The sequence below is a fragment of the Bufo bufo genome, chromosome 4 (genome assembly GCF_905171765.1).
Source record: "Bufo bufo chromosome 4, aBufBuf1.1, whole genome shotgun sequence".
NCBI lineage: Eukaryota > Metazoa > Chordata > Amphibia > Anura > Bufonidae > Bufo > Bufo bufo.
Window position 1 is genome coordinate 530319688 of NC_053392.1, and position 25531 is coordinate 530345218.

General features: G+C 47.8%; 1 protein-coding gene across 1 annotated transcript; it reads left to right on the forward strand.

The window, feature by feature from the left end:
• Positions 1-23802, forward strand: CRLS1 (cardiolipin synthase 1). The gene is made up of 7 exons (XM_040429774.1): positions 1-465; positions 5231-5368; positions 9368-9497; positions 11667-11752; positions 12367-12435; positions 17408-17499; positions 23346-23802. The coding sequence occupies exons 1-7, from the start codon at positions 157-159 to the stop codon at positions 23431-23433; spliced, it is 912 nt and encodes a 303-aa protein (XP_040285708.1). The 5' UTR covers positions 1-156; the 3' UTR covers positions 23434-23802.
• The last annotated feature ends 1729 nt before the right edge of the window (positions 23803-25531 follow it).

Consider the following 25531-nt stretch of genomic DNA (forward strand, 5'->3'; position numbering starts at 1 on the left):
ATTGTCGGCCGCCATGTTATTTCATTCTGCATTCCGTCACCTGGAGGCTCGGTTACCGGCCCGGAAGGGTTAACGCCGTAAAGCATGCAACTTGTCGCACAGGCAGGGCCGGGGGCAGGTCGGCTGCATGGGGAGCGGTGAGCCCCTGCTGTCGCTATGATGTCGGTGCTGGCAGTGCTGCTGGGCCGGTGCCCGCGGTCTGCGCTCAGCTGCCCGGCCCGGCGGTTACTAAGAGGCCGCCATGTGCTGGGGGTACGGGACGTCCCCGGGCCTGAGAGAGGCCGCCCGGGCCCCAGCGCTCTGCCCGCCGCTCACCCGCTCCGGTCCCTGCACGGCCGCGCCGCCCTCCACCGGCCCCTGCTGCGGCTCTCCGCCCGGATAGTGTGCGGGAGGGGACGACACAAGTCTGGGAACGGCGAGAAGACGGGAGGAGAGGAGGCCGGGCCCCCCCGGAGCACTGACCTGGTGAGGACCGCGGCCTCTGTCCCCTCACACCCCTATGTGAGCCCTGCACCACCCCAAGGTCACCCGCCTCCGGGCACAGCGCCCTCATTACTGGGCCTGCGGTACAACCACTCCTGTCACTGCTGTACAACCTCTCTTGTCACTGCTGTACAACTACTACTGTACAACCACTCCTGTCACTGCTGTACAACTACTACTGTACAACCACTCCTGTCACTGGTGTACAACCACTCCTGTCACTGCTGTACAACTACTACTGTACAACCACTCCTGTCACTGGTCTACAACCACTCCTGTCACTGCTGTACAACCACTCCTGTCACTGCTGTACAACCACTCCTGTCACTGCTGTACAACTACTACTGTACAACCACTCCTGTCACTGCTGTACAACTACTACTGTACAACCACTCCTGTCACTGGTGTACAACCACTCCTGTCACTGCTGTACAACTACTACTGTACAACCACTCCTGTCACTGCTGTACAACTACTACTGTACAACCACTCCTGTCACTGCTGTACAACCACTCCTGTCACTGCTGTACAACTACTACTGTACAACCGCTCCTGTCGCTGCTGTACAACCGCTCCTGTCACTGGTGTACAACCGCTCCTGTCACTGGTGTACAACCACTCCTGTCACTGGTGTACAACCACTCCTGTCACTGGTGTACAGCCACTCCTGTCACTGGTGTACAGCCACTCCTGTCACTGGTGTACAACCACTCCTGTCGCTGGTGTACAACCACTCCTGTCGCTGGTGTACAACCACTCCTGTCGCTGGTGTACAACCACTCCTGTCACTGGTGTACAACCACTCCTGTCGCTGGTGTACAACCACTCCTGTCGCTGGTGTACAACCACTCCTGTCGCTGGTGTACAACCACTCCTGTCGCTGGTGTACAACCACTCCTGTCGCTGGTGTACAACCACTCCTGTCGCTGGTGTACAACCACTCCTGTCGCTGGTGTACAACCACTCCTGTCGCTGGTGTACAACCACTCCTGTCGCTGGTGTACAACCACTCCTGTCGCTGGTGTACAACCACTCCTGTCACTGGTGTACAACCACTCCTGTCACTGGTGTACAACCGCTCCTGTCACTGGTGTACAACCGCTCCTGTCACTGGTGTACAACCGCTCCTGTCACTGCTGTACGACTACTCCTGTCACTGCTGTACGACTACTCCTGTCACTGCTGTACAACCACTCCTGTCACTGCTGTACAACCACTCCTGTCACTGCTGTACAACTACTACTGTACAACCACTCCTGTCACTGCTGTACAACTACTACTGTACAACCACTCCTGTCACTGGTGTACAACCACTCCTGTCACTGGTGTACAACCACTCCTGTCACTGGTGTACAACCACTCCTGTCACTGGTGTACAACCACTCCTGTCACTGGTGTACAACCACTCCTGTCACTGGTGTACAGCCACTCCTGTCACTGCTGTACAGCCACTCCTGTCACTGGTGTACAACTACTACTGTACAACCACTCCTGTCACTGCTGTACAACTACTACTGTACAACCACTCCTGTCACTGCTGTACAACTACTACTGTACAACCACTCCTGTCACTGGTGTACAACCACTCCTGTCACTGCTGTACAACCACTCCTGTCACTGCTGTACAACTACTACTGTACAACCACTCCTGTCACTGCTGTACAACTACTACTGTACAACCACTCCTGTCACTGCTGTACAACCACTCCTGTCACTGCTGTACAACTACTACTGTACAACCGCTCCTGTCGCTGCTGTACAACCGCTCCTGTCACTGGTGTACAACCGCTCCTGTCACTGGTGTACAACCACTCCTGTCACTGGTGTACAACCACTCCTGTCACTGGTGTACAGCCACTCCTGTCACTGGTGTACAGCCACTCCTGTCACTGGTGTACAGCCACTCCTGTCACTGGTGTACAACCACTCCTGTCACTGGTGTACAACCACTCCTGTCGCTGGTGTACAACCACTCCTGTCGCTGGTGTACAACCACTCCTGTCACTGGTGTACAACCACTCCTGTCGCTGGTGTACAACCACTCCTGTCGCTGGTGTACAACCACTCCTGTCGCTGGTGTACAACCACTCCTGTCGCTGGTGTACAACCACTCCTGTCGCTGGTGTACAACCACTCCTGTCGCTGGTGTACAACCACTCCTGTCGCTGGTGTACAACCACTCCTGTCGCTGGTGTACAACCACTCCTGTCGCTGGTGTACAACCACTCCTGTCGCTGGTGTACAACCACTCCTGTCGCTGGTGTACAACCACTCCTGTCGCTGGTGTACAACCGCTCCTGTCACTGGTGTACAACCGCTCCTGTCACTGGTGTACAACCGCTCCTGTCACTGGTGTACAACCGCTCCTGTCACTGCTGTACGACTACTCCTGTCACTGCTGTACGACTACTCCTGTCACTGCTGTACAACCACTCCTGTCACTGCTGTACAACCACTCCTGTCACTGCTGTACAACTACTACTGTACAACCACTCCTGTCACTGCTGTACAACTACTACTGTACAACCACTCCTGTCACTGGTGTACAACCACTCCTGTCACTGGTGTACAACCACTCCTGTCACTGGTGTACAACCACTCCTGTCACTGGTGTACAACCACTCCTGTCACTGGTGTACAACCACTCCTGTCACTGGTGTACAACCACTCCTGTCACTGGTGTACAACCACTCCTGTCACTGGTGTACAACCACTCCTGTCACTGGTGTACAACCACTCCTGTCACTGGTGTACAGCCACTCCTGTCACTGGTGTACAGCCACTCCTGTCACTGCTGTACAGCCACTCCTGTCACTGGTGTACAACTACTACTGTACAACCACTCCTGTCACTGCTGTACAACTACTACTGTACAACCACTCCTGTCACTGCTGTACAACTACTACTGTACAACCACTCCTGTCACTGGTGTACAACCACTCCTGTCACTGCTGTACAACCACTCCTGTCACTGCTGTACGACTACTCCTGTCACTGCTGTACAACCACTCCTGTCACTGCTGTACAACCACTCCTGTCACTGCTGTACAACTACTACTGTACAACCACTCCTGTCACTGCTGTACAACTACTACTGTACAACCACTCCTGTCACTGGTGTACAACCACTCCTGTCACTGGTGTACAACCACTCCTGTCACTGCTGTACAACCGCTCCTGTCACTGCTGTACAACCACTCCTGTCACTGCTGTACGACTACTCCTGTCACTGCTGTACAACCACTCCTGTCACTGCTGTACAACCACTCCTGTCACTGCTGTACAACTACTACTGTACAACCACTCCTGTCACTGCTGTACAACTACTACTGTACAACCACTCCTGTCACTGCTGTACAACTACTACTGTACAACCACTCCTGTCACTGGTGTACAACCACTCCTGTCACTGGTGTACAACCACTCCTGTCACTGGTGTACAACCACTCCTGTCACTGGTGTACAACCACTCCTGTCACTGGTGTACAACCACTCCTGTCACTGGTGTACAGCCACTCCTGTCACTGCTGTACAGCCACTCCTGTCACTGGTGTACAGCCACTCCTGTCACTGGTGTACAACCACTCCTGTCACTGGTGTACAACCACTCCTGTCACTGGTGTACAACCACTCCTGTCACTGGTGTACAACCACTCCTGTCACTGGTGTACAACCACTCCTGTCACTGGTGTACAACCACTCCTGTCACTGGTGTACAACCACTCCTGTCACTGGTGTACAACCACTCCTGTCACTGGTGTACAGCCACTCCTGTCGCTGGTGTACAGCCACTCCTGTCACTGGTGTACAGCCACTCCTGTCGCTGGTCTACAACCACTCCTGTCGCTGGTGTACAACCACTCCTGTCGCTGCTGTACAACCACTCCTGTCGCTGGTGTACAACCACTCCTGTCGCGGGTGTACAACCACTCCTGTCGCTGGTGTACAACCACTCCTGTCGCTGGTGTACAACCACTCCTGTCGCTGGTGTACAACCAATCTGCATGCAGCATATGTCCTAGGAGGAGTAAAACTGGGAGAGTCACTTGTTGAGAAAGACCTGGGTCTATTAGTAGATCATAGACTAAATAACAGTATTTTGTCTTGTATATAGAGGTATGGACTCGCGGGGCAGGGATGTGATATTACCACTATGCAAAGCGTTGGTGCGGCCTCAGCTGGAATCCGCAGCTCAGTTCTGGGCACCAGTCCATGAAAAGGATGCCCTGGAGTTAGAAAAAGTACAGAGGAGAGCGACTAAACTCATTAAGGGCCTGGAAGATCTTAGTTGTGAGCAAAGATTAAATGAACTGAAATTGTTTAGCCTTGAAAAAAGACATCTGAGGGGAACATGATTAACCTGTACAAATCTATAAACTGACAGCAACTACAGGAGATGGCTTCAAGGAAGGTTTAGATGAGTTGCTCTGCATCTTGCCGATTGTGGACCCAGTCAAGTGTTTGCGGGCCGCAATACGGGCACAAATGCAGCAGTATGAATAATGCGCTGTGCCCAGCTCTCCTGTGGGAGTGTCCCAGCTCCTCAAGGGGGCGTGGCTTAAAATATGACAATGGATGCCCAAATGTTGGCGCAGCGTAATCCGGGCAATACTTGGTGTCCATTTACTGGAAGTGACCAGTGGGGGTCGCTGTGATAAATTCGGCTCCTCTTTAGCTGTACTATTAGTTTATTCTTAGTCGTCTCATGCTGACTGATTGTGGGGCTGTTCTGTGCTCTGTTCTGCAGTATGAAAACCCATGGACCATACCAAATCTTCTGTCTATGACCCGGATCGGCCTCTCTCCTGTCCTCGGTTACCTCATCGTTGGGGAAGACTTTAACCTCGCTCTGGGCATTTTCATTCTAGCTGGAGTAACAGATTTGGTGAGTGTTCAGCCTATTCATGCCCTCGGTGTGTCAGCGGGGACCCCCTATAACATCTGGGGCCTAATCTCCATTTTATAGTAAAGAAGGCCATGCACCAATAAATGTCATCAGCTATTGGAGGGAAAGAGCGATGGGGCATGTTGGATTTCAGTGCGGATTTTACCCTATAAGGTGAAATCTGTGACAAACGCAGCGGATTCCTTGTTGATTGCGCAGGAAAATCCACCCTGTTTGTCCGTACACCTAAAGGGGTCGTCTACTCCTTTATGAACGATGAGCAATATCTGAACGGTGGGGTTTCAACCCCTGCCCCCCCTGATCAGCCGTCTCAGAGTAGCCCCAGTGCTGGAACTAGTGCAGTGGATGGAGATTGTAAGTGCAGCGCTGCTCCCAGTCACTTCAGTAACCAGCTCCATCCACTACACCAGGAATGCTCAACTTGTGGCCCTCCAGCTGTAGCAAAACTACAACTCCCAACATGCCTAGACAGCCTACAGCTATTAGGGCATGCTGGGATTTGCAACAGCTGGAGGGCTGCTGGTTGAGCATTCCTGCGCTACACAATGGAAGTGGTCACTGGATTTACTCTAAAACAGCTGATCGGCAGGTGTTTGGACCCCCACTGATCTTAGACCATCAGTAGTATAGGAGTGGACAACCCCTTAAAGGCCTTAAGCCTCTTTCACACATCCATGTCCATGATGACTTCCGTGTCAAGATGGTAGGTGGTTTATCCGTGAAGATGTCCATGAAGGATCCATGTTTAGCCCATGTGTCTGGTTTTTTGCCCTCCGCATGTCAACCATATTCCACGTACACTGCTAGGCTGACCATTAATTTCCAGATCATCACCTAGCAGTGGTCCATGAAACTCACTGACGGAATACGGAAGCCATCCATATTGTGTCACTGGGTCCACAGTTTTCATCTTGAATGGGCTTGTTTGCTCCACATCACAGGCCAGTGTGGTCCATGCCTCATGATCAGTGGAAAATTGATGATGATGATGATGTATAGTCTTGTGTACACGCAGTCTTACCCTTAGGGCCTCGATGCGCTTAGCTGGCTGAGAAGAAGGCATGACACTTTGCCATGGGCCGCAAAGGCCCCTAGAGGATAAGGCACCTATTCCAGAGACCACTTTCCTAGCACTTATCAAATGGAGAATCAAGAAAAAGGGGAGGGAGGTAGGGGGATCTCAAGGTTCAAAAGGTTCGGACGAGATATAGAGAATGTGAAGAGAACAAAATTAATAAACGTGAGGAAAAGGTATCTTTAAAATAGAAGGGTCATTACCAACCGTGATTTAATAGACTAAGATTTAGGAAAACCCCCAAAATTATATGAACCAAAAATAAGCGTTATATAGGAAGATCAAACGCCTGTTTGAAAAGTAGGGTTTTCAGTGCACGTCTGAATGAGAGAAGACTGGGAATCCTTTTCAGGGCCAGAGGTAGGTGGTTCCAAAATCTGGCCCCTTGAGCCCTTGGTGATGTGTGAATAAACGCGTTAAAGTCAGTAAGTACGTGTGCTGTCGGAGTTCTCTTTTGTTTACTGACGTGTGAAAGAGGCCTAAGGCTCCATTCACACGTCCGTGGTGTGTTTCGGATCCGCAAATTGCGTATCCGCAACACACCTGCCCGGCACCCCTATAGAAATGCCTATTCTTGTCCGCAGCTGCGGACAAGAATAGGACCTGTTCTATCTTTTGCAGAGCTGCGGACCTGAAGATCGGGGCCGCGCCCCGCAAATGCGGATGCGGACAGCCCACTGTGTGCTGTCCGCATCCATTCCGTCCCCATAGAGAATGAATGAGTCCGCACCCGTTCGCAAAATTGCGGAACGGATGCGGACCCATTTGCGGACGCGTGAATGGACCCTTAGGCCACCTTCTCACAGTCAGTGTTTGGTCCGTGATTTCCATCAGCGATTGTGAGCCAAAACCAGAAGTGGAGGCTACACAAAGATCAGGTGTATTGGAAAGATCTACACCTGTTCTGTGTCTGTCCTGCACCTGGTTTTGGCTCAAAATCTTGATCAAACGCTGACTGTGTGAAAGTGGTCTAAGGGCTCATGCACATAATCGTTCTCTGTTTTGCGGTCAACAAACTGCGGATCCGCAAAACACGTATACTAGCCGCATTCATTCTGCATTTTGCGGAACGGCCAGCCCCTAATAGAATAGTCCTATCCTTGTCTGTAATATGAACAAGAATAGGACATGTTCCATAATTTTGCAGACGGCTCGGAGTGCTGTCCGCATATTTTGCTGCCCCATTAAGTGAATGGGTCTGAATCTGACCTGCAAAAAAGCGGATCGAATGCGGAACAGAAATACGGCTATGTGCATGAGCCCTCATTCAGACGTCAGCGAATTACAGATGCGTACGGTCTTTGTTCTCCCCGGACAGCACACGGATCCATTGATTGTAATTCGTTTGTTCCAATAATGGAAGCGTGCACTACTTTGGTCCGTGATGTGGACCAATCGTGACCTTTGAAGTCTATGGGTCCATGAAAACCACTGACAGAACACAGATGACATCCATATATTTCTATCAGTGGTTTTCACTGACCATTGGTAGACCTCTGGAAATCTTTTTTTTCAGCCTGGCAGTGCATGTGAAATATGGATCACACATGAGGGGAAAAAACGTACACACGGACCCTTCAGGCATCTTCACAGATGAAATACTGGCTCTTCTCATAGGCCTCATCACAGGCACGGACATGGGAATAAGGCCTAAATGGGGTATTTCCATCACTGACATTTGTAGTAAATCTACAGGATGCTGGTTGCACCTTTGGGACTTGCAACTGTGTTTAAAACTGGGCCCTCCGATCGAGCCTGGTGAGGAAGGACCTGAGCTCCGTTTTCAGAGTAGATGTGTCTTCAAGAAGTGTCTTTTTAGAACAACTGTGTGCCTTTTCCCTGTTGAGAAGTAGATGGCAAAAACTCAGAAAAAAATGGCAAAAGCTTCAACATGATGCTTTTTTTTCTAAAAACACCACCTACGGTAAATAACAATGACATCAGTAGCAAAACAAAAAAAAAACGCTTACGTGTCCTGCTTTTCAGATTTCCCATAGAGCTTTAGCTAACATCTGGGTCTGGGGATTTTACCACATAAGATGTTACTAAAAAGGCAAAAGTTCAGAAAAACTGCGTTCAAAGCTATGCGTGAACCCACCCTTGGGGCTCATGCACAAGACTACGTGTTTTTTGTTCCACAAATTGTAAATCTATAAAATATGGGTACTGTCCGTGTTGTATCCACATTTTTTGCAGACCCATTGGGGCACATTTACTAAGGGACTTGCGACTATTTTAGGCATAAAATAGTCACAAGTCCTATTTTTTAAATATTGTTTCATGGCCGTTTTTATGCCGTCTTCGCCAGTTGGATGGGACGAGGGCTGGCTTGGGCCAGAACTACAGCCTCGCCAAATTTACTAACATTTATGCATGGCTGGCGTAGTTTTTGTGCCAGGCGCAAGGATTTGATGAGATTTATTTAAGCCTTGTCATAAATTAGACGAATCTTCGGGTAGCGCAGAGGAGGAAACCAAGACCGAGATAAAAAGCCGGTCTTGGTAAATGTACCCCATTGATTTCAATGGGTCCGCGGTCCACATTTTGCGGCTGAGAATAGGACATGTTCTACCTTTTGCGGAATGGACACTGATGATTTCCGTCTGCTTTCTGCATGTCCGTTCCAGAAACGGATAGAACATGTCCCATACTCGTCCTCAAAATGCAGAACCATAAAAACAGATGCAACACTGACGTCATCTGTAGTTTGTGGAACACAAAATACATACGGTCGTGTACATGTGCCCTTGGTGTGTATGAATTTGGTGACCTTTGGGCCTCATCCGTAGACCCTAGATGGTTGGTAGTGTTCTAGTCTGGCCTTCCCATAAACATGGACGTTCTGGGGCACTGGCAGGCTTGGATGATGTGCTCACTTTCTAATTTAAGTTTCCTCTTTATAGTTAGATGGATATATCGCAAGGAATTGGGCCAATCAGAAGTCAGCATTGGGAAGTGCTCTTGATCCACTGGCGGATAAAATTCTTATCAGTGTCCTATACGTCTGCTTAACATATGCACATCTGATCCCAGGTAAGAAGGGGCCGTCCATGATATTCTGTGTCACACCGTTCATAGGATTCAGATTCTGATTCGCTCCATCCATCATGGGTGCCTTATGTGCTTGATGGCGACTCGTGTGTTTAAGGGCTCTGGCTGGTTGTGTGCGATGCCTTGGATGCAGCTTAGGCAGGGTGCTGGCTGTCCCTAAAGAGTACAGTCTTGTATGGAGATTCACTGTAAAGTGCTCCATGGGAAAATCTTAATCCATACTGATGAGGGGAGAGCACCCCAAATCAGCTGTCTAGGGATGGATATTTGGTTTGGCATTTCTCTTGTCATATTCCAAGGCTTGTTAAAAAGTCGGATTTTGATTCATAGGGAGCCACTTCCACTAGATGGTTCTCTTTCCAGTGACTGTATTTGTTAATTATCTCCTCCCTTCTGATCCTCAGCTATATCATGTGACCAGCACTCTAAAAATAAACAGCATCTTGTGTGTGGACAGGAAGCCAGTTTCTCTGTGTATTCTTATGGGAGCCTCAATGTCAGTCTCCTAGGAATGAATAGAGAAGTAACTGATTTCCTGTCCTTTGTCAGTTGGAGATCAGAGTGTTCACATGACACAGCTAAGGATCAGAAGGGAGGTTATAACTCACAAATAAAGTCACTGGTAAGAAGATTACTTTCACTAACAGGTCAGAGAATAAACATTTGTGTGGGAGTGCTTCTTTAAAAGATATCTCTTTGTATCTGAAGTAAGGGAAGCATCCTGCATGCTTTATTCCAGCTCATGGATTGGCATGTAGTAGGTGCACGTCTAGATTGGCATTAATGTGACACTTTACAGAAGACCTAACATAAAGAAATCTGTCAGTTGATGGACACATGATCCAGCTGTTTTAGTGGTTACTTGACATTGGTCTCACATTATTTCATAAGGGATTATCCGAGTTGGGCAAAAATGTCCTTTGGGGGGGGGGGGGGAATGTCGTAGAACAATAAGAAATAATTACTTATCCGTTTATTCCCGCTTCTTTCCAGGTCTACCGCTCCAGTCTCCTTTGCTGGTCTCTGTTACTTGGTTGAGATAGAAAGGAGGTATATGATGAGACTGCTGAGGTCAGTGATTGACTGCAATGGTCATGTGGGCACACAGGCAAATGACTGCTGCATCTAAGGCGAGGGCTACACAGAAAAGTCACGTGATAATCAGTGGTGTCGCACTGTGACTTGCAACATACTGCGACACGACAGTCACAAAAAATCCATCCGATCATCACAATAAAGGTTGCATGACATTGGTGTAACATGAATTTCGCAATGTAGTTGTACCCCTTTTGTCGCTTGACAAATGTCGCTGTGTAGCCCTAGCCTAATTGAAGAGACCATCAGGGAGGACAGGAACGGTGGCACAGGAACAACAGAGGAATAACTCACCCTTCCTGGGCAATTATTTGCCCACCTTGGACAAACCCTTTAAATTACCAATATAAATTGTCGTCTACTAATCGAGGGAGGTATTCCACTCTTTGCCTCCGTGGAGACCCAACCCTTTGATTTCAGCTGTAATTTAAATCTGCACTCGGCACTGGGTTTCTTCCTCTGAAATGATAGCTGATTGCAGTGCCGCCCCCCGTTATCAGCTACTCGTTGTGGGGAACTGGCAAAAGAAACCAGACAGCCAGGGACTGCAGAATGATGTCTGCACAGAGTATGTCTAGAATACTCAATGCGTCATCTCAAGACTACAGAGTCCTATGGTCCATGAGGTTGCTGAGCAACATATTTTCAATGTTGGGGTCCATTCGCACGTCCGTGAATGTGTCCGCACCCATTCCGCAATTCTGCGGAACGGGTGCGGACCCATTCATTCTCTATGGGGCAGGAATAGATGCGGACAGCACACAGTGTGCTTTCCGCATCTGCATTTCCGGAGCGGTCCCCGGATCCGGGAAAAAAATAGAACATGTCGTATTCTTGTCTGCAAGAATAGGCAGTTCTATGGGGGTGCCGGCCGGGTGTATTGCGGATCCGCAATACACTACGGACGTGTGAATGGACCCTTAACAGCAGTTCAGGCGAGACGGCCATCGCCATAATCATGTATATGGAAAATAGGGTTCAGACAGTGCCTATGGATAAGTATTGTAGATTCTTCTGCTGTTCTGCTCAATAATGCCTGCTTTTATTGTTTAACAGTTCCTCTGACAGTCATGATCATTTTGAGAGACATCGCCTTGATTGGTGCTGTTTTTTATGTCCGCTATAAAACCCTTCCTCCTCCAGTAAGTATATGTTAAGTGTGTGTTTGCCTCTGTGTACACACCTTAAAGAGATTGTCCTATGACCACAACTTATCCCCTATCCACAGGACATGCACATCTGCCTCTCTTTTCAAACGGAACTTGGGCCCCTGTTCTAGTGATCGGCAGAAGAACCATCGGTCAGACCACATCTGATCAGACGCTTGTCTCCCACATCCTGTGGATAGGGGATAACTTGTTGTCATGGGACAGCCCCTTTAAAGTTTTATTCCTCACCTAGAACATACTTCAACATGGAGGCGAAAGATGGCAAAAAAGCCACGCAGGAGAACTGCATGCACATATATTTGCTGCCAGCAGATGTTCGATTGCTGTGTTGTTTGGTGACCAAAATAGCCTAAAATACACCACTAAAGTGTCTCCTTTTGTGTTAATTTATCTTTAGTGGTCAGAGCTCAAATCCATAGGTAGAGTTAAATGGTAGAATTCTTACTGCCTGCAGCCACCACTAGAGGGCGCTTACTTATGCAGTTTATATGCTGAGCTCAGTGATAACAGTTCTAGGCATGGGCTCAGTCTGTGGTAGGTTTAAAAGTTATTTCAAAACTGATTTTGTGATTCCTCTTCTCCATTAGAGAACCCTTGGCAAATATTTTAACCCTTGTTATGCAACTGCTCAGTTAGAGCCAACGTTTATCAGTAAGGTAAGTGTCTAATCACTCTGCCTTTCCTATAGCTCTGACATAACGTCTATTCATATAATCTTAATTATATGGTACCATTTATTATGTAAACAGTCACCATATGTATATAGATAACTGACAGTACCAGTAAATAACATCTTCCTGAGCCTATTGTTTCCTGTTATTATCCATTCCACCCATGAAAAAGGCACAGATCGTGCATCCACATGCCATGCATTGATCTGCTGCTCCTCAGCGTAATTTATAACCATGAGCACTAGTCACTTTGTACACATTTATTTCAAAATGCATAGACTCACCACATCATAGTGGCTTCTTTTGAGTGGGTCTCTACACAAAATTTGGTGCTGCGCCAAATGACGACCATAGTTGCTGTACTGCAGGTGATGCCTAACAGCCCAACAGCACCCCTGATGTCAAGCAAAGCCCCTTTGGCACCGGATCACACCACACCACACAGATGCACCTCTGCAGCAACAACAGACACCATAAAGTTGGCCATACATATTCGAAAAGCTTCGGCTGAGCTCCAGAACCCCTTAGATGCCTTGTTCCACTTGATACCCCGTTGCCCCCTGCACACAAAAAAATTGCAGGGTGCTAATGGGTTGCTGTGGGGGCTGGTCTGCCCTCTTGGTACACCTGACAAGCCTGTCAAAGTTAAAGGGGTTGTCCGGGTTCAGAGCTGAACCCGCACATACCCCCGTTTTCACCCAGGCAGCCCCCCTGACTTGAGCATCGGAGCAGTTCATGCTCCGATGGTCTCCTTTGCCCTGCGCTAAATCGCGCAGGGCAAAGGCATTTTTTGGAGATCCGGTGACATACTGGGCTCTCCATGGGGCTGCGAGGAAGCCTAGTGACGTCACCGGCACTGATGGGCGGGCTTTAGCGCTGCCCTAGCCAGTAAAACGGCTAAGGCAGCGCTAAAGCACGCCCATCAGAGCTGGTGACGTCACCGAACACACTGCCAGGCGGAAGCTTCCGCCCAACAGTGTGTGATTTAGCGCAGGGCAGTGTGCGTTTTAGCGCAGGGCAAAGGAGAGCATCGGAGCATGAACTGCTCCGATGCTCAAGGCAGGGGGGCTGCCGGGGTGAAATTATGGGTATTTCCGGGTTCAGCTCTGAACCTGGACAACCCCTTTAAGCTGACAGGCATAATACTTCAATATAGAAGTATTGCAGTATATTATATGAACGTTCAAGCTAATACATGGTCAAGTCCCCTGGTGGGTCTAAAAGAATGTAGAAGTGAAGTAAAATGTTTAAAAGGAATCGGTATGTCCGTAATAACCTGAACTATTAAACTATCACATTATTTAACCCGCATGAGTTAAATTTAATGTGATGTTGAAATATGAAATAAAACCTTTCCAGAATTACTGTTTTTTTTTTGTTCATCCCACCTCCTATGAAACAGAATCAAAAAATCATTGTGTATCCTGATTGGTACCAATGAAAAGTATAGCTTGCCCCTCGGAAAAGAGAGCCCTCAAACAGCTCAGTCATCGCAACAATAAAAAGTGATGTCTCGAAAAATGAATTTCTACCTTAGCAGACCATCATGACTGTTTTTGGAGGTCTAGAGCCCTTGGATCAACCCTATTCTGTATTTGAGAGTCCATCTATCTATGCAGAGAAAGGACTATCCTATGCCCAGCAAGAGGACCCCCCACCCGCACAGTTTGTCCAACATCTGTCCACTGTGTTTATTTTACAAAGTTAAATGATTACTGATTTGAGCCATATTCCACGTTTATTCTGTATTGTACAGTTTATTTACTGTCTCATTATTTGCTCACATATTTTATTTTTCTAATTAACAAACCAAAAAGTCACAATAGAGATTATTATTAAAAAAAAGTGATGGCTCTCAGAATATGGTGACAAAAAGAATTTTTTTTTATTTTTATGGATTTATTGTGCAAAAGTAGTAAAACATGAAGAACCCTACATAAATTTGGTATCACCTCAATCGTACTGACTGCACCATACCGTTGATATGTCATTATAACACACAGTGAACACCATAAAAACAAAACCACCAAAAATTGCAAAGATGCTGTTTTTTTTCCATCATCTTCCAAAAAGAGCGTTATTTTTTTTCTATAAATTTATATGAACTCCATTCAAAAAATACAACCCACCCCACAAAAACAAGCCCTCATATAGTTATGTTGACAGAAAGATATGGTTATATCTTTGTCCGGAAGGCCATATTAGGGTGCTTCCTTAATGGGTTAAAAAAAGAAAAAAGGCATTGCCCCTTTACTGCCCCATCTGATCGCAGGATATGATGGAGAGAGTGAAGCTGAGCTCTGTGAAATATAGGACTCCTGGGAGAGACTATGGGTGTCATGATAGCCCCACCCACACACAATGATTGACAGCTTTCTGTGTACACACTGATACAGTGAGAGCTCTGTGTGTGGGCGGAGTCAACAGGACTCTTATTGTCTCTCCTAAGAGTCCTGCTGGGATTTTCTTAGCTTTTTACTTAGAAATCCTGTTCCTAATCACATAATCTTATATCGCAGAGCTCGGCTTTTCTCCCTCTTTCAGATCCTGCTCTTATACAGTCCTGATCAAAAGTTTAAGACCACATGAAAAATGGCAAAAAATCATATTTCGCATGGCTGGATCTTAACAAGGTTCCAAGTAGAGCTTCAACATGCAGCAAGAAGAAATGGGAGTGAGACAAAACATTTTTTGAGCATTCAATTTAATGAAAACAAGGAATAAACTGAAACAGGCTGTTTTTCAGCTGATCAAAAGTTTAGGACCACACCTCCAAAAAAAAACTAAACCCCCCCAAAACAGAAATCCAACTTCCAAACATGAACTCAGTAATGAGTAGCTCCGCCGTTATTGTTTATCACTTCAAAAATTCGTTTCGGCATGCTTGATGCAAGGGTTTCCATGAGGTGAGTGGGAACATTTCTCCAAGTGGTGAAGACGGCCGCACGAAGGCCATCTACTGTCTGGAACTGTTGTCCATTTTTCTAAACTTCCCTTGCCATCCATCCCCAAAGGTTCTCAATTGGATTTAGATCAGGGGAACACGCAGGATGGGCCAAAAGAGGGATGTTATTCTCCTGGAAGAAGTCCCTTGTCCTGCGGGCATTGTGTACTGTAGCGTTGTCCTGTTGAAAAACCCAGTCGTTACCACACAGACGAGGGCCCTCAGTCATGAGGAATGCTCTCTGCAACATCTGGACCTAGCCAGCGGCCGTTTGACGCCCCTGCACTTCCTGAAGCTCCATTGTTCCACTGAAGGAAAAAGCACCCCAGACCATTATGGCGCCCCCTCCACTGTGGCGCGTAGAAAACATCTCAGGTGGGATCTGCTTGTCATGCCAGTAACGTTGGAAACCGTCAGGACCATTAAGGTTAAAAAAAATTCTCATCAGAGAATAAAACTTTCTTCCACCTTTGAATGTCCCATGTTTGGTGCTCTCTTGCAAAGTCCAAACGAGCAGTTCTGTGGCGTTCAAGGAGACGAGGTCTTTGAAGACGTTTTTTGTTTTTGAAGCCCTTCAGTCTCAGATGCCGTCTGATGGTTATGGGGCTGCAGTCAGCACCAGTAAGGGCCTTGATATGGGTCGAGGATCGTCTAGTGTCTTGACGGACAGCCAATTGGATCCTCCGGCTCAGTGCTGATGAAATTTTCTTTGGGTCTTCCACTTGACTTTTTAGTTCCATAACCCTCAGGATCATTTAGGAAATTCCAAATGACTGTCTTACTGCGTCCCACCTCAGCAGCGATGGCGTGCTGTGAGAGACCCTGCTTATGCAGTTCAACAACCCGACCACGTTCAAAAAGGGAGAGTTTTTTTGCCTTTGCCATCACAACATGTGACTACCTGACAGAAAATGACAATGAATCCACATCTTTGCACAGATTTGGCCTTTTAAAGGCATGTGGTCCTGAAAAACAGCCTGTTTCAGTTTATTCGTTGTTTTCATTAAATTGAATGCTCAAATTGGAACCTTGTTAAGATCCAGCCATGCTAAATATGACGCATCACAGGTTCGGGGAGGGGGGTTGGTACAGGGAATTGGGATAAGGGGAAAATATATTGAAGATGGGGAGTAATTACTTAATCCTTTTGTTTATTGTAATTTGTTTTGATGTATTAATAAAGATAATTAATTCAAAAAAATATATAAAATAATAAAAAATATGATTTTTTTGCCATTTTTCAAGTAGTCTTAAACTTTTGATCAGGACTGTATAATGCCTCAGAAATCCACTTTAAATCAAACTCCGCTCCAGCGCTGCTGATCCAGTGCTCCCCTGTGCTGGTCTTCCTTAATATGCAGCATCAATCACATGTTGTACATACTGGTATCACCACCATAGCAGCCACATGTCGGTAAGTCATCACTGGGCGCACTGGCAATCAATCGGCAGGGATTTTATTGAACAGGTATGAGCTGATATGTTAGTTTAAAGAGGACCTTTCATCAGAATCAAGTATGTAAACTGACTATACAGACGTGTAGAGCGGCGCCCAGGGATCCCCCTGCACTTACTGCTATCCCCGGGCGCCGCTCCGTTCTCCGGTTATAGCCTTCGGTATAGTCATAGTTAGGCTCCACCCAGGGGAACCTGCCGCGGTCTCCTTCTCCTATGCTGTAGCGCTGGCCAATCGCAGCGCTCAGCTCATAGCCTGGCTATGAGCAGAGCGCTGCGATTGGCCAGCGCTACAGCATAGGAGAAAGAGACGCTGGCAGGATCAAGTGGGTGGAGCCTAACTAGGACTATACTGGAGGCTATAACCGGAGAACGGAGCGGCGCCCGGGGATAGCAGTAAGTGCAGGGGGATCCCTGGGCGCCGCTCTACACGTCTGTATAGTCAGTTTGCATACTTGATTCTGGTGAAAGGTCTTCTTTAACAACCTTTATAATGAGCATTAGTCTATTACGGTAATTTGAACAACCAAGAAATGTAATCTATTCTGTCTATTTTAGATGAACACCGCAGTCCAATTAATACTGGTGGCAGCATCACTTGCGGCTCCTGTATTTGATTACGTGGATAGTGTCTATCTTCAAGCGTTATGGTGAGTTAGACAGATACACACTGCTGAAAGAGGTTTCCAGAGACTTGTGGATCTGTCATCAGATTTCACAGTGCAAACTGCATTCAGTCTTAAATAGACCTGATGAGGCTGGTGTACTTACTTTGAAAATCCATGTTAGAATGGATATATAATCCTTTTATGAAACGCCTGCTTTTCCTGGAGGAAGTCGCCGTTAGCTTCTCATTTCCTCTGCAGTGCCTCCTACAGTTGAAATGTAATAGTAAATGGAGACCATTTGGTTGAATGACCATGGTCTGAGTCCACCAGAAGACAAGCTGCTGCTTGTTAGTGGCTCTCACTCTGCCTGATAGAGGTGGGTTCCTTTATGATCTGCATATGTCCTACCTGTTCTGCTATGGATTAGTTAAACCAGCTCAAAGAGCAGCTTGTGAGTATCGGGAGTCTCTTGTATATCTTTGCAGGATCTGCCTGTTCACGTGAAAGCAGAATGCCAGAGCTCGCTGTTTTAGTAGCTCCCATTGCGGTGCAAGAGAGCTACAGAAACGCTGTAGCGCTCTGCTGTTTCCCGGCTGGCTGGTGGTCTGGACTCTGTCTCATCTCGCCTTCGTAATGGCGGGATGAGACAACCCCTTTAAGGGTTTGTTTCTAATGGGATACCCTCATTAGAGAGGACCTGTCACTTCTCCTGCTATGTCTGTTTTAGTGGATAATTGTATTTTTCATAAAATGACAATTCTGTCGATGTCATGCTCTTCCTATTTTAGTCTTTCTAGAAGTAATGAATAAAGGGCTATCTAGGTGTTAGGGGGGAGGGTGTTCCTGTGCAGTCTGACTCTGGCAGCACTGAATGAATAGGCTCAGACTGTGCAAGAGGTATCATTCAGCTGGACCTTTATTGCAGACTGCTAGCAGTGAATTCATAAACTTCTAAGAAGAATAATGGAGGAATGGCACAGCATAGTTATATGAAAAGATTCTCCTGAATTGTTATTTTATTGTGTTATTACTAGGGCTGCAACGATTAATCGAAGTTATCAATAATATTCGATAACGGGATTCTTTGTCAACGAATCCCGTTATCGAATAATCGGCTGATTCGTTGCTATGCGGGGCGGGAGCGGGCGGTCAGGGTCCTTAACCAGCAGTAACTTTTACTTCAACTTTAAATCAGCGCATCTTTACTAACTTACAATGAAGCTCCGGTAATAGGCAGAGCGGGCGGCGGCGTTGCGTCACTTACTCACGTGACGCGCCTGTTTCATTCTTTAAGTGGGCGGAGCAGGCGCGTCACGTGAGTGAGTGACGTTACGCTGCCGCCTGCTCTGCCTGCTACTGGAGCTTCATTGTATTTGTAAGGTAATAAAGATCATAGAGCTGATTTAAAGTTCAAGTAAAAGTTACTGCCAGTTAAGGAATAGTCTGAATACTGATGTGGCCGGTGTATTGGGAGATCTGTGGATGGCACTGTTATGGAGGGCATCTGTGGATGGCACTGCTATGGGGAGGGGGGGATCTGTGCACTGCTATGGGGAGGGGGATCTGTGGATGGTACTGTTATGGGAGGGGGATCTGTGCACTGCTATGGGAGGGGGATCTGTGGATGGCACTGCTATGGGGAGGGGGATCTGTGGATGGCACGGCTATGGGGAGGGGGATCTGTGGATGGCATGGCTATGGGGAGGGGGATCTGTGGATGGCACGGCTATGGGGAGGGGGATCTGTGGATGGCACTGCTATGGGAGGGGGATCTGTGGATGGCACTGCTATGGGGAGGGGGATCTGTGGATGGTACTGTTATGGGGAGGGGGATCTGTGGATGGCACTGTTATGGGGAGGGGGATCTGTGGATGGCACTGTTATGGGGGAGATCTGTGGATGACACATATAGCATACAATGCTTTATAGTGTCATCCATAGACCCCCCCCCTCATAGCAGTGCCATCCACAGATCCCCCTCCCCATAACAGTGCCACCCACAGATCCCCTCCATAACAGTGCCATCCACAGATCCCCTCCATAACAGTGCCATCCACAGATCCCCTCCATAACAGTGCCATCCACAGATCCCCTCCATAACAGTGCCATCCACAGATCCCCTCCATAACAGTGCCATCCACAGATCCCCTCCATAACAGTGCCATCCACAGATCCCCTCCATAACAGTGCCATTCACAGATCCCCTCCATAATAGTGCCATTCACAGATCCCCCTCCCCATAGCAGTGCACAGATCCCCCTCCCCATAACAGTGCAGTGCACAGATCCCCCTCCCCATAACAGTGCCATCCACAGATCCCCCTCCCCATAACAGTGCCATCCACAGATCCCCCTCCCATAACAGTGCCATCCACAGATCCCCCTCCCATAACAGTGCCATCCACAGATCCCCCTCCCCATAACAGTGCCATCCACAGATCCCCCTCCCATAACAGTGCCATCCACAGATCCCCCTCCCCATAACAGTGCCATCCACAGATCCCCCTCCCCATAACAGTGCCATCCACAGATCCCCCTCCCCATAACAGTGCCATCCACAGATCTCCCTCCCCATAACAGTGCCATCCACAGATCTCCCTCCCCATAACAGTGCCACCCACAGATCCCCCTCCCCATAACAGTGCCTTCCACAGATCCCCCTCCCCATAACAGTGCCATCCACAGATCCCCCTCCCCATAACAGTGCCATCCACAGATCCCCCTCCCCATAACAGTGCCATCCACAGATCCCCCTCCCCATAACAGTGCATCCACAGATCCCCCTCCCATAACAGTGCCATCCACAGATCCCCCTCCCATAACAGTGCCATCCACAGATCTCCCTCCCCATAACAGTGCCATCCACAGATCCCCCTCCCATAACAGTGCCATCCACAGATCCCCCTCCCCATAACAGTGCCATCCACAGATCCCCCTCCCCATAACAGTGCCATCCACAGATCCCCCTTCCCATAACAGTGCCATCCACAGATCCCCCTCCCCATAACAGTGCCATCCACAGATCCCCCTCCCCATAACAGTGCCATCCACAGATCCCCCTCCCATAACAGTGCCATCCACAGATCCCCCTCCCCATAACAGTGCCATCCACAGATCCCCCTCCCCATAACAGTGCCATCCACAGATCTCCCTCCCCATAACAGTGCCATCCACAGATCTCCCTCCCCATAACAGTGCCATCCACAGATCCCCCTCCCCATAACAGTGCCTTCCACAGATCCCCCTCCCATAACAGTGCCATCCACAGATCCCCCTCCCCATAACAGTGCCATCCACAGATCCCCCTCCCCATAACAGTGCCATCCACAGATCCCCCTCCCTGTTATGGGGAGGGGGATCTGTGGATGGCACTGTTATGGGAGGGGGATCTGTGGATGGCACTGTTATGGGAGGGGGATCTGTGGATGGCACTGTTATGGGGAGGGGGATCTGTGGATGGCACTGTTATGGGAGGGGGATCTGTGGAAGGCACTGTTATGGGAGGGGGATCTGTGGATGGCACTGTTATGGGGAGGGGGATCTGTGGATGGCACTGTTATGGGGAGGGGGATCTGTGGATGGCACTGTTATGGGAGGGGGATCTGTGGATGGCACTGTTATGGGGAGGGGGATCTGTGGATGGCACTGTTATGGGGAGGGAGATCTGTGGATTATTACATTGTAATGCAAAATTTTAATAATTATGTAACTCCTAAACATAATTTGAACATAATTTTTTAAGTAAAATCATATAAACCCCTTTTTTTGTCATTTTGGTGTTTTTCCCGATTAGTCGATTAATCTATGAAATTATCGACAACTAATCGATTATTCAAATAATCGTTAGCTGCAGCCCTAGTTATTACATAATATTTACATAATAATATATAACAATATCTGAATATATTATTACATGGGAAATGCAAGTAGTTAGGCTTCGTTCACATCACCGTTCAGCCTTTCCGTTCTCTTGCTCCGTTTAGGAGCAGGAGAACGGAAAGGACGGATAAGGCACATAACTGACACCTGCATGCACAACTTTTGTCTCCGCTTCAAAATCATCTTCTGAGCGGAAACATAACGGACCCCATTATAGTCTTGGGGGCCTAAGGGCTTAGTTTGGTGTCAGTTATGTGCCTTATCCGTCCTTTCCGTTCTCCTGCTCCTAAACGGAGCAAGAGAACGGAAAGGCTGAACGGTGATGTGAACGAAGCCTTACTTAGATATATCAGGAGAGGTGACAGGCGCTCTTTGCTGTATACTGCCATGGTTACGTCTGTATCCATCTATCAAGCTATGTAAGGGTACTTTCACACTAGCGTTTTTTTTTTTCCGGCACTGAGTTCCATCCTAGGGGCTCTATACCGGAAAAGAACTGATCAGTTTCATCCCCATGCATTCTGAATTGAGAGAAATCCGTTCAGGATGCATCAGGATGTCTTCAGTTCAGTCACTGAACGACGTTTTGGACAGAGGAAATACCTCAGCATGCTGCGGTATTATCTCCATCCAAAGTTCCAGATCAGTTGCCGGAATGCCGGATTCGGCATTAATTTACATTGAAATGTATTCGTGCCGCATCCGGCATTAAAAATACATTTAAAATGTGAAAAAATATATAACGGATCCGTTTCTCCGGATGACATGCGGAGAGACGGATCCGTTCTTGCAATGCATTTGTAAGACGGATCCGCATCCGGATCCGTCTACAAATGCTGTCCGTTTGCATGCAGATTCCTGGATCCGAAAGGAAGTTCCAGCGACGGAACTGCTTGCCGGATCACTTTGCCGCAAGTGTGAAAGTACCCAAACTTGACTAAAAAAGATCAGCAAATATTATGATTGGGGATACACGTAATGTGGAGCTAAACAGCAATGCTGTGTGTAAAGCATGGATTAATACCGTGGATTTTGATGGAATTTTAGTTGTACAAAACATTGGGTAAGTGAGCCAGACTTCTGCCGCCCCTGCCTTACGACACATTTATTTAGGGTTTTGGATGTCTTAACAGAAAGTGTGTGCGGCGTAGATGGCTTAAGATGTACCAAAATTAGGAAGCTAACAGGATGGGTGGTAAAAAGTTAGACTAGACCAGGGATGGCCAACCTGAGGCTCTCCAGCTGTTGCAAAACTCCCAGCAGGCCCAGACTGCCTATAGCTGTCAGCCTACAGCAAGGCATGGTGGGAGTTGTAGGTTGGCCATGCCTGGACTAGACAGTCTGAAGATGCAACAAATGTATTATCCAGCATCAGTCACTGATATAAATCTGGCATAGTTTTAGAAAGTCTAAAGAGGTTTTTCTGGAAGTCCAATATTGATGGCCTATGATCAGGATCATCTGATCTGCCGGGGTCAGCTATTTGTAGAGGCTACAGGCCTACAGCGCTCTGGTACACACCGCGGCCTCCTCATAGCGGACCAAGAACAGTGCCGTACATTAGATAGTGGCTGTGCTTAGTATTGCACCCCAGGCCGTTCACTTGAATGGGATGGAGCTGCACATAGGCCATGGGACCGATGAACGTGATGTCGCCGGCGACGCAGGGTCTTCAAACAGCTGGGGGTCAGGACCCCCCCACCGATCAGATAGGATAGGTCATCAAGAGAAAACTCCTTTAATCTTGGACAGTATTGGTAAATCTGCCCCATGATTTTGAGTCTGACTATTTGCACAATTTTTCAATGATTTATTTTAACAGAAAAGCAGGGAAGGGCACACACTTCCGGGTAAAGTTTGTAGGGCATTGCAGTGTCTGATCACAAGTACTCTACTGGGACTGTAGGGACATGAGGATATTTTGGGTGCTCCTATGCACTAAGCTGGGGTAGGAGTCCGATGTTGTATGGAGGCTTCTTCTGACTAACTCTGATATGTGTGTTTTTACAGGTGTATCACTGCTTTCTCGACCGTGGCCTCAGGGTATAGCTACTACCATTATGGACGAAAGACGGTAAAAGTTTTGAACAATAAGTGAAGTCTCGGACTACCCTTGGGACACGTAGGATACCACTTCTCATCCTTGTAATTACTGGATCTTAATGATCAATGGACTCTAGAGCAGGAGCTAATCGAATCAACGTCTAATAATCCTAATTATACACGTAATATTCAATATTTGAATGTGGTATAATAAACCCGGTGGATTTTGTGGAACACTTTACGAAAGCTCCCCAGCATGTAAATGGTTTCTGTCAATCTCTGATGAATTTTTGTCAAGTCCCTTTTTTTGGATGTGATATTGCACTGCCAAATAGGACTTTCTCCTGTTTAATTATTCTGATTTGCACTTAGTAGTAAAGGAGTTTTATAAGGGAAGCCACATTATAAACTTAATAAACCAATCTGTTCTTTACGTGTCATGTATGGTGCATAGGGGAGAATGAATGAGGTACCGAAGGGATATGACCAAGTTCACACACAGCAGGGAGTGGCCTTCAAATCTACAACAGATCCCTGCTTATCTTATGAACTAAATTTGCTGTGTGTTTGCAAAGGGTAAAATCAGGGAGACATCTGCAACGTATGATGCGTTGTGAATCTCAGAAATGCACCACAAATACCCCACGTGACTCTGGACGTTCATGAAGGGGCAGTATTATGAAACCTGGAGACGCACATACAAATGAGACGTTATGTCACAACATGTTAAAACATACAAACCAACAATGTTAAAAAGTGGTAAAAGCATCTATTAACTTGCTGTTTTGTCGCAGTGTAGTAATGGTGAAGTTCCCTTCCATCATTACTGCCCCATGTGACTGTACCTTTTGAGTATAACTATCATATGGGTGGGGGTTCTACGAGAACAGGGGCCCCGTACCCGTGGAGCCCCCTGAAATGCGGCTGGTTGGAAAAGCGTACCTCGGCTCCATTCATTTCTATGGATATAGTCAAATACCGACCAGCTGGTCCTTCCATTTCAGAGGTGCTCCACGGGGTACAGGGTCCTAGTTCTCGTGATCAGTGGCAATCCCAGTGGTAGGACCCCCACCGTTCTGATACTTGGCCTCATGCACACGGCCGTTTTTTTTTTTGCGGTCCGCAAAACGGATTTCCGTTGTTCCGTGACCGTTTTTTCGTCCGTGGGTCAACCTTGATTTTTGGAGGATCCACGGACATGAAAAAAATTTCGTTTTGGTGTCCGCCTGGCCGTGCGGAGCCAAACTGACCCATCCTGACTTACAATGCAAGTCAATGGGGACGGATCCGTTTGACGTTGACACAATATGGTGCAATTGCAAACTGATCCGTCCCCATTGACTTTCAATGTAAAGTCAGGAGTCCCTATTATACCATCGGATCGGAGTTTTCTCCAATCCGATGGTATATTTTAACTTGAAGCGTCCCCATCACAATGGGAACGCCTCTATGTTAGAATATACCATCGGATTTGAGTTAGATCGTGAAAACTCATATCCGACAGTATATTCTAACACAGAGGCGTTCCCATAGTGATGGGGACGCTTCAAGTTAGAATATACTACGAACTGTGTACATGACTGCCCCCTGCTGCCTGGCAGCACCCGATCTCTTACAGGGGGCTGTGATCCGCACAATTAACCCCTCAGGTGCTGCAACTGAGGGGTTAATTGTGTGTATCATAGTCCCCTGTAAGAGATCAGGTGCTGCCAGGCAGGAGGGGGCACACCCTCCTCCCTCCCCAGTTTTAAATTCATTGGTGGCCAGTGCGGCCCCCCCCCCTCCCTCCCCTGTATTACTGTACATTCATTGGTAGCCAGTGCGGCCCCCCCTCCCTCCCCTGTATTACTGTACATTCATTGGTGGCCAGTGCGGCTCCCCCTCCCTCCCCTGTATTACTGTACATTCATTGGTGGCCAGTGCGGCCCCCCCTCCCTCCCCTGTATTACTGTACATTCATTGGTGGCCAGTGGGCCCCCCTCCCTCCCCTGTATTACTGTACATTCATTGGTGGCCAGTGGGCCCCCCCTCCCTCCCCCTTCTAATTAAAATCCACCCCCCCCATCATTGGTGGCAGCAGAGAGTTCCGATCGGAGTCCCCGATCGGTAACCATGGCAACCAGGATGCTACTGCAGTCCTGGTTGCCATGGTT